The sequence below is a fragment of the Dermacentor silvarum genome, chromosome 2 (genome assembly GCF_013339745.2).
Source record: "Dermacentor silvarum isolate Dsil-2018 chromosome 2, BIME_Dsil_1.4, whole genome shotgun sequence".
NCBI classification, from domain to species: Eukaryota; Metazoa; Arthropoda; class Arachnida; order Ixodida; family Ixodidae; genus Dermacentor; species Dermacentor silvarum.
Genome location: NC_051155.1, coordinates 215,015,665 through 215,029,149, shown reverse-complemented (window position 1 = coordinate 215,029,149; position 13,485 = coordinate 215,015,665). Strand labels below are relative to the sequence as shown.

The 13,485-nt window shown below is 45.5% G+C and overlaps 1 protein-coding gene across 1 annotated transcript in view; it reads left to right on the top strand.

The window, feature by feature from the left end:
• LOC119440702 (lachesin-like) overlaps positions 1-13,485 on the top strand; it is a 100,052-nt gene that overhangs the window by 61,343 nt on the left and 25,224 nt on the right. The window contains exon 3 of the mRNA XM_037705591.2: positions 5,688-5,794. Within this exon, the coding sequence (XP_037561519.1) occupies positions 5,688-5,794 (107 nt within the window). The remainder of the gene's footprint in view (positions 1-5,687; positions 5,795-13,485) is intronic.

Sequence of the window (13,485 nt, the reverse complement as noted above, 5' to 3'; positions counted from 1 at the left end):
AGTCAGCGGCCAACGAGTCAGCAGCAGCAGCGGCGGCGGCGATGGACGTTGGTGCCTCTGCAACGGGAGAAGATCGCGCGTCGTTGGAAGCCGATGACGCGGCACCTCGAAAAGTGCAGCAGTGGTGCTGGCCCCATCTGCGCGCGACCATTCGTACCAAGTGAGGGGGGCCCTCACCGTCGATCGCCCTGGTCCGGGCTCGCCTGATGTCCCTCGGTTTTCCCTCGAGTGCCACGGATGGGTGGGGTCTCGCGAAAGTCGGAAACAAGTGGCGAATTAAGTCAGTGGTCGGCGCCGCAATGAACCGCTCGCTTGGCGCGCGCGTTGCGGCTACGGCTTCGGTTGCGGCCACGGGTTCCCCCACAAGCGTCGCGGCAGAAGTGCGCCTCCGTGGCTAACTGTCCTTTCCTTTCTTGCTCGCTCCCACCATTTTTCCTCCTGGTTCATTCACGACGCTGCCGTCTCCATCAGGGCTGCACTGCTGACCACTACCACGCCAGTGGAAGGAGTCGTCTCCTTTCTTGTCTTTTTTTTTTCTTTTTCTTTTCTTTAGTGTTTCTCAAGCGGTGGTCATGTCAAGCCATGATGAACGGAAAGACAAAAGCAAACCCGGAAAGCCTTCGCGGCGTACACAGCTCGGGCTTCGTCATTGAGAGCTTTCCTTCCGCCAAACGGGGCTTTGTGTTTTTCTGAGATATTCGGTTTCAAAGACGAACGCTGCACGGAGAACGCCGATGGTAGTCGGCACTCAGAGTCCCGTTAGCGGTCCCCATTGCTTTCATATCTGGCAGTCCTTGCTGCAGCACTTAGCTCTGCTTGCGAAGTTCATGTACGTGGGGCGAGATCGGTAGAAACGGGGGCGTCATCGAAAAAAAGATTGCTGTCCGGTGGTTCCTAGATATCATCACTGATCGCAGATTTTTAATTCTCGGCATTCACCAAACCAGCCTTCAAATGAGTTCCTGTTTCTCATATATCAATCTATTGCATCGTGCCTGTGTTCAGTCGTATTAAACGTATTTATAAGAAGTAGGCGTAAACTTTGTCGGCGCTATCGTCCCTGCTCACAAAACAAAACAAAAATTAAAAATAAGTAAATAAATTAAAAGCAGTCTGACTTCCCGTATGCTTTGTGCCGCGAACATGGGCACGTTAATGCTCCTTAACATTTTCTCTCACCTCTTAGTCCCTTTCTGTCTTCTCCAATGCAAGGTAGCCAACCGGCTTCAGCCTGGGTAACCTCCCTGCCTTTCCCTTATCCCTTCTTTTTCTCTCTCTCTAAAGTTGTCTATGCGTTGCTCTCAATCTGTCTCTATGTCTGCGCGTGATACTAAATCTGCACTACTATCGTCACAGGTTTGCTTGTAACAAATTCGCAAGGCATTTCGGAGCAGATAGTTGGAAGCCGTTGCTTTTGAGAGAGTTCACATTGATTTAGCCGTGTCATATCAGCACTTACAATGCCTTACTTAAGGCACCTAATTAAACGTTAAATAGACAACCATGTAGTAATTTTAATTGCTAATCTATGAAATACAGAATTCGGCCGAAGGAATTATAGTTGATGCTCTAAAGAATTAAAAAAAATGATATACCCTTCTGCCACTGTTAAAATCTGTCAGGCTGCGATCTAAATTGTGGTTCAAATAGTCATCGCGCACTGGGACAAAGCCTCCTCGATGAGAAACTGCCTGCGCACTTTGACAGTGACGTCATTATCAGAAGGCCGACAATGTAATCAAAAAGCACGTTGTTGAAGAAAAAAAAAATAAAGGCACCATCGTTCAGCGTCCTGCATAGAAATATATGGGCTGCAGGCCTTCCTGCGTGACTACAGGGCTCGAAGCGCGTGGGGTTTCTGTTACCTGGGGGTGTTTACTGGAAGCAACTTCTTGTAGTTGCAGTGTATGTAGCGCGAAGACGTATATTACGGAGATCATTCCTTCCTTTAGACGTGCGGTTTACTTAGCGTGACAGCACAGAACGCAGCGTCATAAGAGCCTCTATTCGAGATTACTTCGACGACAACGTATCATCGGAGTTTGAAGAAAGACTTGTTACAACTTTTCTGGCAAACTTGGGGAGCCATAAGAGAGAAGTCGGTTTCAAGCTCGCCTATTTGCACCCTCGCCTGCGCGCTTGTTCCTGGACTTATTTGGTCTTCTGCTCTCTTCTTTATTTTTCTTTCAGGCTTGAACGGACATCTTCAATATTGCACAAGAGCTCACGTCCTTGGTCCGCGTACTTCAATTCTGAGCAAAAAAATAAAACAGAGGCAGAAGAACAAGAAAATAAAACATAAATGAAGCTGTAGACGTCGCAATGATCCGCACTTTATTTCGTGATCTTTGCGCGCCTTAAACGACTTTTACACGAAATGAAAAAAAAAGAAGAAGAAAAAGAATACCAAGGAAACAACTCAATGTGGCAGGCTGCGCGACACGTTCTTATAACATATGTTTGTTTTTCGGTACGAGTTTTACTTCGGCTGTGAATTTCATCCCTCTTTCTTTTGTTTTATTTTCTCTCTCGTTTTCCGTGACACAGGATGTGCGTTTTGCTTGTAACACGAGTGGTCCTTTGACGCCCAACATAACGACTTACTCCCCTATCTGCTTCCTGACACGTCAAAATGATCCCTCGGGGAGACGCAACATTTTTTCCCGCTGCTCCGTGAACTGCCGGGCGTGCGCGTGTCTTTATGGGCTTTGTTTTTGACTTGCTCGAAATAGCTGCCGAAGAATACACAAATAAAGAGAATGGCTCATCGAAGCGAAAATGCCTTCATCTATTCCTGTTCGATATTTTCGAAGACCTTCCTTTTGTTTTACGTCGTGCCGAACATTAGAGCATCAACTGCTCAAATAACGTAGCCTATATGAAAGGGAAGATACCTTGGCATTTATTTCGTATGTTTTTTTTTTTTGCACTTTGAAATATTAAGTATACAACAATGACAACAAAAACGATAATATTCCGGCAAAACACATCTCACGATGACTGTTGGCATTAATTAGATTAGCATTCAATCATTGTAGCTATATATACACCGTATTGCATAAGACGCCTTTATTTACAATCTTTACGGGTCATTCTGAGCTCTCCATTACTTCGGTATCGTTACCATTTGCACATGTGAGGGGTCCACTCTTCGATATCGCCATCTGGTAAGGCTCTCTTAGGTGACACGTCCTAACCGCAAGACAGGCTCTGTAACCGGTTTTATACGCGTATAGTCGTGATTTATGTCACAGCCGGAGCAATGGGCATTTGTTGTATTTAACATTGGGAGACCTTGCGCACCTTTGGACGCCACAAAGAAACCGTCACTAAGCATGGCGTCCCAACCACGACCAGTTTTGTCACGCTTGCACTGTATAATTGAAGTTACGCATATCTCATTTCGAATGAACTATGGCGCGACTGCACAGGATTCTTTTGCTGGCGTAAAGCTTTAGTCTTCACTGTCAGCTAGAAGAGCACGCGTTCTCCCATTTATCAGTAAATTGTTGCCATGCGACCCGAATCACGTGCCTAGCGTGTCACAGCGCTGGCTTGCATGATTCAAGCTGGTAAGGGTGTTATGTGGGATATCTATAGGCGTGTGTTCATGACCTAATTCAGTAAAAGAAAAGAAATGGGAAAACTGGAAAAGGAAAACGTTCGTGGCCTAATTAATTGTTAGAGCATCGAACCGCTGTGCTGAGAGAACAGGTTTGGAAACCAGCCGTCGGGCTCTTCTTTTTAAAGAGCGGCATGGGATAGCGGTTAGAAAGCAGCACACGAAAGTGGGCTTTAAGCAGGCTAAGAATACACATTTGCATTAACAACAACAACAACAACAATTTCGATGGAGGCGAAATGCAAAAACGCCCGTGTGCTTGCGTTGTAGTGCACGTTAAAGAACCCCAGGTGGTCAAAATCAATCCGGAGCCCTCCACTACGGCGTGCCTCATAATCAGAACTGGTTTTGGCACGTAAAACCCCAGAAAGAAGAAGAAGAAGAAGAAGAAGAAGAAGAAGAAGAAGAAGAAGAAGAAGAAGAAGAAGAAGAAGAAGAACAACAACAACAAAAACAACAACAACAACAACAACAACAACAACAACAACAACAACAACAACAACAACAACAACAACAACAACAACAACAACAACAACAACAACAACAACAACAACAACAACAACAACAACAACAACAACAACAACAACAACAACAACAACAAAACGTGGCCTTGGCTACCGATATTACAACGTATGCTTCTAATTTGCTATGTTAGCTACGTTGTGATTCGTTTGTCTTGTCAGTGCGCATTTTCCCCCTTATAATCGCATCAATGCATCCAAGTTATTTGTATTTTCTCTGAACTGATCATGGGATATGATAAAGCAAACTGGGCTTTGTAGGCCACCGATGTGCTACGTATGACGCAAAGATCTGGAAACAGTTAATATTGTTAAAATGAAACGGTTGCGTAGTTTTGCGATGCATTATACGCTAGTCAGCCTAACTATATAATATGGCCTTATCTCGCTTCGCTGCATTACGGCGGCCGGCCTGCCTGCCCTGCGGCCACAGTTTGCGTCTTTTGTTGCAGCAGTCAGCAGGCTTTCAGGCTGACGAAATCAGCAAATCAGGCTAACCGTTAGTATGCAGCTTGTGAGCCGTTTTGTTTACTAAAAGGCGTCGCAGCATAAGAAGTCGCCGGGTTTGCCATTCAGTACTAAAGGCCATTGTTTATCGCGGTCGTCGCGAAAAACAGCCTCTCTATGTTTCTTTCGCGAGTTTTGCGAACCACAATTCTTCGGCCACCAACAGAAAATGCGAACTTAGCAGGCTTTGCTGGAATAGACAGCAAACTGGGGAAAGGTTTTTTTTTTTTTTTTTTTTGAGGCGTTAAGAAAATTTTGTGCGTGCTTAGTCTGGAGCTATCCAACGAACTTTTGCTAGATTTACGATGACAATAATTCACAAATTGTCACGAAACTAGGCATACTGCGTGTAAAGCGCCCCATGTGGCATTTTGGTTTCTTCTTTTAAATTGTGGTACATTAGGTTGAATAAAGAGGTTAACAAAGAAGGTTAACAAAGAAGCTCGAGAACAAGTTAAGGACCGCACAAAGAGCAATGGAACGAAAAATGTTAGGCCTAACGTTAAGAGACAGGAAGAGAGCGGTGTGGATCAGAGAACAAACGGGGATAACCGATATTCTAGTTGTCATTAAACGGGAAAAATGGAGCTGGGCAGGCCATGTAATGCGTAGGATGGATAACCGGTGGACCATTAGAGTTACAGAATGGATACGAAGAGAAGAAAAGCGCAGTCGAGGATGGCAGAAAACTAGGTGGGGTGATGAAGTCAGGAAATTTGCAGGCGCAAGCTCGAATCAGCTAGCGCAAGACAGGGTAATTGGAGATCACAGGGAGAGGCCTTCGTCCGGCAGTAGACGTAAATATAGGCTGATGATGACATTAGGTGGAGATTGTATGGAAATTATTTTTTAATCATTAGTAAAACTACCTTTAACTATTTAAACTAGCGCTACCAATCAGCACAGTTTTGCGCATAACGCACACTATGGATATTCGCAGTGCTAAATGCATAGAGTTTCATATTACTATAACTATTTAGAAACTCTATGGCTAAATGCCTTCTCTTTCTTCCTCTTTCTTTTCTTCTATCTTACAGATTACGAGATTCTTCCCGAGTTCGCCGAACCCGTTCCGAATGTGAGCGCTATTGTCGGCCGCACGGTGAAGCTGCCTTGCGTCGTCAACAACTTGGGACAATACAGGGTGAGTCGGTGTTCACGCAGTCATACTTGCTTGCTCATTTAAATTTATTCTTTTAATATCGCGCTCTCATCGCTACAAACAGGGCACTCCTGTGCCTTTTTTTTGGCGCTAATATGTAGGTACACTATCTCACATAACCGCATTCACAGTCTTCTAGAATACGCCAATAGTGCCACATTTACCTTTGGCTATTGGAGGCAGTAGCCTCACTAAAAGCTCGGTTTTCTTAAAAGTATGAGTAAACTGTCAGTTGAAAATTGACGGCAACATTTATATATATTTCATTTCCCAACGTTACAATAAATTGAAGAGCCTTCGCGCATGTATTGTATTACGTTATTCAAAGGAACAAGCAAGAAAGAGCAACGAATGACAGAAGAAGGATCTTACAGGACAGCAATTTATCTGCGATAGCATAAATACCTATCGCTTTCCATCTAGCTGGCTCTTGAAATTAGGGAGTGCAGGCACAGTTAACCAGTAACGCAGGAGTCCGCCCGAACGTGCAGTGCCTAGAGATTTTCTGTGATCCGTTTCCCTGTTAACAGACAGTGCAGCGGGTCTCGTGGCCAAATACTACACAGAAAGAGAGCCAGCGAAAGCTGTTATAAACGTTGTTAAATTCGACAAACTTGCGAAGGAGAGTCTTGGTATAGCTTAACCATGACGTTCTGACAGAGTCTGAGAGAGTTAAGGTCGAGGTTGTACGCTGACCTGTAGCCCTGCCCGCGTTGTCGGTTGTCGCTTTGCGAGAGTGCCACCTTTCGTATCTCCCTACTCGGTGAACCTGTATCTGAGCATCGCCACTTTAGAAGTTGAAATAGAAACAGCACAAGCTGAAAACAACACAGGTTTAATATCTACCGTGCAGTCAGTACCGCAAAATGGCTGAACCTTGTTCGAAGATATATGAGATACGAAGAAAATTTGAGTTAGCATAGAATAAACGCGCACAACTGCGCAAGGTCCAGCAAAGTGAATAACGATAGAGATGGGATGTCGAGCACGAAGCGGTGGTGTAGAGCAGTGAGATTGAGATGGAGGCACCATGACCGCGTCAGGAAGCCTAAACTCGGCAATATATGAGCAGGGAGGAAAAGCACGAAGGACAGGGAGGTCCGTAAGGAAGTGCGGCAGTGAAGGAGCAGCGGGAACTGCAGAAGCTTGTATATTAGAAGGAGCCACAACGTACAGAGTGAAGGGCCGCGCAAAAATTAGGAGCTAACGTTAAACAGCGCGGATACCAGACGGGGCAGGAGCGTAGGCACGAGTGTAGTAGGGGCTCGCGGCTGTTAGTGGCATAGCCGACAGCGAGGCTGGGGAAGCGAAATAAATTACTAGCCAGCTTTCGCGCCTCGCGAAGTAATCAAGTCGTGCCCTAGGCTTCTACCTTCAACGAGCGCGCGATGCTCGACCACATGATATTTAGGCGACACCATCTTTTCTTGCGAACAAATTTAGCCGCTAAGAGAGTCGCAAAGCTGATGTTTGTAAGGAGGAAATGGACATGCACACGAGCGTCTAATTCTCCTCGGACACCGGAAAAGAAAAAAAGTATATATATATATATATATATATATATATATATATATATACATAGATATAGATATAGATATATGTAATTGAAGGAGCGGTTGACGCCTCTATTGGTGTCGGCTACTCCTCTTCGTTAGGCAAGGAAACCTAAAAACACGAAAAGCATTGAGGCAGTCAAATATCACGAACATCTGCGATGTTGAGCGCAAAAATAACGGAGCTTCATAGACGAGAGTAAAATAACACTAAGAGACACACAGAGATCCGCAAACACAGACGAGTTCGAAAACTTCTTCATAAGTTGGTAATTCTGCAGACGAAGCGGCTGACAAATGTAATATCTACATAACAGGACAAAAACACCATAAGAAAATCAGACGTCTCTTAAAAACATACAGAACTAGCTGAGCTACTCATATACGATGTAAGGTATTTAAAAAAAAAAAAAAACGTTAACAGTGGCCTCTCTCGCGAACATTTTATATGAGCCTAATGTATTTTTACATTCCACAAAGATTTTAAAAGCCATAGGTGTTCTTTCCTGTATCTTCATTTTTGGCCATGTATTCTTTTTTTTATATAGTGAATGACGGACGGTCTTGCAACATTAAATCAGCCTTTAGTCTTCGCCTTGCCGAATCTTGTGGTGGGCACTCCAGAAGGTGTTGCACATCTTCGTCAACATGGCCACAATGGCACTGTAGATTAGCAACGCACTGAACTCGGTGCAAGTATTTACTCGTATATATGCTGTGCCAAGCTGCAGGCGATGCAATAAAGTTACAAAATTTGTATTGTTGCTCAATTTTGGCGGAATGGGCAATTTAACACAAGGGTCTGTGAAGAATAAGTCTGAGCACTTTGATTTCTCCTCAAACCACTTGACAGGATATCTGTCTCAGCAAGAGACATACTACATTACGGGTAATAGGGAGATGTAACTTATTTTCATTTTCATGCGCCTGTTTTGCAGTTGGTGTTCGCTCCAGTGTGTCCAGGAATATTCAGTGCCCCGGTGTCCATTGATACGCTATAATGCGATTTCTAGCGCTGGTTTTTGCGTGCTACTTGAGGCTTTGATATACCCAATGAGTATTACTCAGTGGTAAAACCACTAATACCTAAATATTCTCATTGCAGTAAATATTCGTCATCAAGAACACAATTACTTTAATAAAGCAAACCTTTCCGACTTTTCTATGCCTAATTTCCTAGCCATTGCGTCGACACAAAATTGGAAATTATCGCCATGTCGCAGATTTGCGTGATGATTGCGCGACGAAGTACGTACATGGGACAGATTTTCGATGGAGACTGGCATAAAACACTGTCGTTGTAAAATAGGAACCCCGCTCAAGTACGACGCTTTATAACTAGAGCTGTTGGCTCGATCTGTCCCTTCCTTACCACACGACTAACGGCTCACCGAAAATGCAGGTTCGTAGAACTCGTCAATCACGAGCGCTGGAAGTCACCGGGTGCCAGCTGTAATGCTAAGCGAGACATGCAGGCGAGTATTCGGCATTTCAGCCTTAAGTTCCCAACTGCTCGGCAGCAATGCGAAAAGCGACCTAAAACAGGGCCGGTCACCGGCTGATCGCGGCCTGGCGTTCGCGGAAAGATATGAACCGCCGTAATAAACGGCACAACAGGACGGAGCTGAGGTCTCGAGCTCAGTGCGAGAGATAAGCCTCAAGAGCGTAGCCATACTACTTCGTTTTTGTTCATTACACGAGTCCGGCTACTCGCATCCTGTCCTGTCCTAAATCGCCAGAATTTAGGCCAATGCGCCATCGCTTTCGGCAAATAAAGCTTTAGGCATTAATCCATTAGCCCGCATATTTTCCCGCGCGAAGTTATTCCAGTTATTCCACGGCGGGCACACGCACTCGAGTGCTGATATGCACTTTACTCAAGCTCCCTTTCCTTCCCTCATACGGGAAAGAAAGGGAGGAGGGAAAGATATAGCGGGGGCCTCGGCGAGAATGGACAGCGTGCGGGCGTCGGGAAGGGCGATGTCCCGCGTAATTAAGAGACGCGCTTAATTCCGCCCACACCACGTTCCCCGCTATGGTAGGCGCTTTCTGCGATGCATCCTTATTGCTTATGTTTCTCGCTCTTTTTTTTCTTTTTTTTTTGTTAGCGACATCTCGTTTCACCCTTCCGCGCAGATTATCAAGCAAGTTTCCATGCAGCCGTAAGCGGTTTCTCACGAGCGAATCTCAAGTATCATTTATTCAAACAACAGCTAAATTCGCTTCAAATACTAAGGTCAAGACTGAACGTTAGAAGTAAAAGCGTGAACTTTGCTCAAAGAAATAGTGCAAGATGATTGTGCATAACCCGTGCGCGAAAGTAGGCCGAAGTATAGGATGCCCCTAAGATGATGTTATAATCGGGTGTTCTAAAATATATATATATATATATATATATATATATATATATATATATATATATATATATATGTTTGATCCCACTTTCATAGGAATCGGTAGAACACGAAAGTGAAACGTGTCTTCACAGAAGCTGGTGCATGTTTGCTTCGTGAACTCACGGACCGCTGCAGCTAAAGGCGCACGATTTGCGGGTCAGCGACCATGTTGCAGGTTTGTTGGTGAGCGGCGACCTGTTGGCGAGCGCCAGTCCTGCGGGTGAGTGGCTTCGGCGAAGGTGCGAACATTCTGGTTCGGCTTCGTAGTGGCTACGGCAGCCAGTCGTGCTGCGACGCGCACAGCTGCAGGAATGCCCGTGGCAGAGTTCGCACCTGTGCGCCGCGAACGCGCGAAGGCATTCTGCTTCACGCTAGCGTGTCTCTCGCCGGAGCAAAGCGAGATTCGCTCGACGACGGCGTTGCTTTTTCTGCGCCTTTTAGCGCAGCAGTTGTCTTAGGTGGTGCCATCGCAAGCGAAGAAGTATGCGATGCACGGCTGGTGCACGTTGAAGCCGTAATCCGTAGGCGACGAGGTGCCACAGGCTAATCCGGCACTAACTGCCCACACGAGGCCACAGAAGCACATGGATTTGTCTGATCTTCGTGCTTGTGGATTTAGAAGTTCTTGTGGCTTTATTGATTGCACCTTATATGCCTTCATTGCCGTAAATTTCAGATCAATGCTTACTTTTCGAAGTGCTGAAGATGCTGCGAACACGAACAATCGCTACTAATTACAACGGTTCAGCTTGGCGAAGTGGTCAGATCGAAACTTGCCAAGCGTCTCAATGCACTGGCTTGCCCGTGATAAATTAGTAAGGGCAAATGTCGCGCGTCAAGGCGTTCGTCCGTGGCGTAATGGTTTCCACATCGGGCTTCTCTTCCAGAGTTCCGGTGTTCGAATCCTGCCGTCGGACAATATTAGTCATGTTTTTTTTTTATTGTATGACTCTTTATTGTATAATTATTGTATGCAACTTCACGCACGAGGCTGCACTTGGTGCAGCTCGTGCAAAGAGTGCAGCTGGAGCTCGTGCTATTCGGCCGCTGCGACCGGGATCGAACTCGCGACCTTAAGCTCAGCAGCACAACGCCATAGCCACTGGCCCACGGCGGGTAATAAGCGGTTTCGGTAAATCAACCTACCACAACGTAATTTCGCTTCTTAAAAAAATCATACCACTTGGTCTGCAGCGATTATCGGTACGCGGCCATGGTTTTAGGGGAAGCAGTCAAAGCTGCAGTTTAGTGTGTTTCTCTGGTTGTAGAGGCCATACTCATACAGATCTTACAAATCTTGGCATGTGCTATCAGCGGAACCATATATGACTCTCTTATCCGTTGATAATTTTTGCGTTGTGTGCACGTTCTCCACCGTAAAATAATCCCCCCCCCCCCCCCCCTATTCTTACTGTAAATTTATTCGAGCGCCTGTAATTTATTCGAGGATGTAGATTCTTCTTACGACAGACGCATCGCGCTATGGAACAATCAGTAATTCCTCTGAGGCGATTAATGATGGCTTGCAGCTAAAACCGGCCATAACCTTCTCTTGCAAATAAAATCACGTCTTATATAGTAATGCCGTAAGACTGCAAGCATTGTCAAGGTACAATATGTTTTGTCAAACTCAAGATTTAATACACAATGAACTTAAGAAAAAAAAATCCTGATAGTTTCGTTCCTGAAGGCCGGCAGTGTCCGCGGTCATCACGTTCGAACAAGAGAGGAAAATTCCTTGGACTCGATCAGCACTGTGTTAGCCGCATCTTTCTTTGAAGTTCAGTTCGTGTAGTTGTGCACGCCATCCATAACTTGCTAGAATGTCGCGAGTCCCTGTTAATGTTGCCTAAAGGAAACCATTCGCGATCAAGAGCAGTTTATTTGTTTATTTATCGTAAAGAGCAGTTTATTTGTTTATTTATCGTAAAAGTTTGAATGTATTCACTGGAAGACTTTGCATGTGAGAACCCCTTCTCAATAGTCTCGAATAAAATATATAGTTGAACAATTGAGTCAAATATTTATAAATGTATGGATATGTGGCGCTATCCGTTTGGTGTCTTCAAAAGTGGGAGTGGAGCGCCAAACGCCCAAAAGTAACATATTGCTTGCTTTCAACTCGGGTCGTATACACTGCAGCGATAAATACAATGATGCTTGCTTTCGGCGGTCCAACCGTATAGCTTTTGCTTTGCGATGGAAGCCTGATGAAGATTTCACGATTCATGATGAACTAATATTAATTGCGTTAAATTTTGAATATTTCAGAGTAAGGGCTACATTGGTTGAATTTCCATACATCCGGACAGTTCGTCATAAGCGTTTCCCAGCCACGACGGCCACATTTCCACGAGAGATGAATGCAAGAACGCACGTGTACTTAGATTTAGGTGGACGTTAAAGAACCGCAGGTGGTCGAAATTTATCCCGGAGCACGCCCACTCTCCCTAAGTACGCCGTCTTTCAAAGCCCGTGTGTTGCATTGAGATAAACGTCGCAATTTGATTTGATTCTTTTTTATCATGTCATCAATGGGGCAGTTGCAACGATGGAAAGCCGAAAATAAACCTTTCACTAAATGCCTTATTCAATATATAGAGCTTCATTAATTAATTGCTTCACAATATTGCAATGCTTGAGCGTAATATATATATCACTATCGAGAAGCGTCATTGTCGCTAAAGCCACCGCTCTGCCTAGTTCGGCTTTCCTATTCCTTGGCAACAAAAAGGGGGGAAAAAAAAGAAGAAGAAAAAAATCAAGAACATGAACATGATCGTGTCAGTGAAAAGAGATGGAGACGCAGAGCGCGGAAGAAAAGGAATGCGCGCAATCTCTGTTCCGAGTCGGGCCGCAACAACGCAAGGAATTGCGGCGCCGCGGCTTCTTCAACCCCCTCCCCTCCCTCCGCGCACGCCTCGAGTGCCTCTCGCGCCTTCCTTGATGAGGCCGACCCTCAAAAACAAAGGCGAGAACCACGCGCAGCCCGGAGCCGGATATAAGATTCTCGCTGCGTCTTCATGCGCCGCTGGGTGTGCAATGCCTGCTGGCTGTCACGCAAAAAGAAATATGCGCCTCCTCATTCGTACTTTCTTTTTTTTTTCGACTGTCTCACCCTCTCTTTCTCTTCTCTTCACCCTTCCACTGAATCCGAAAACGTGTTGTTAGAGTTGATTGCGGGCGGCGAGACGAGCAACGAATGCACGGGATGCCGCCGTGGAGTTACTTTCTTTTGGCGCGCTGGTTTTCCCTAACGAGCACCTTTCTCTCTTCCCCACATCCCCTACTTCTTCTCTCTCACTCTTATTCGCTTCCCTGCGCGACGCCTCCATAAAGCAGACCAGAACCACCAGCTGCTTAACTTTGTCCCGGCAGCCTTTTTGCTTCTCGTTAAACAAAATTTGCACCTCGTGTCGATGACACCCGCATACGCCAAACATAAAAAAGGACGCAGCAATTAGGAAACAAAGGGGAAAAAAAAGATCAAAGATGCCACCAGAACGGCCGAAGAATAAGGAATAGGAGGGGGGAACGGCGCATGACACGCTTCCGGAATTATTGTTATTCCAGGTGCTACACTCGTCCCTTTATTTTTTCACCTCTCCGGCTGCCTGATGCATGGTTCCTCTAGTATATGTACGCACACACACACGCACGAAGTGAACGAGACGCCGCGCGCGCATGAATACGTTCATGCTGGCGGCAGCATCCTCGACCACCG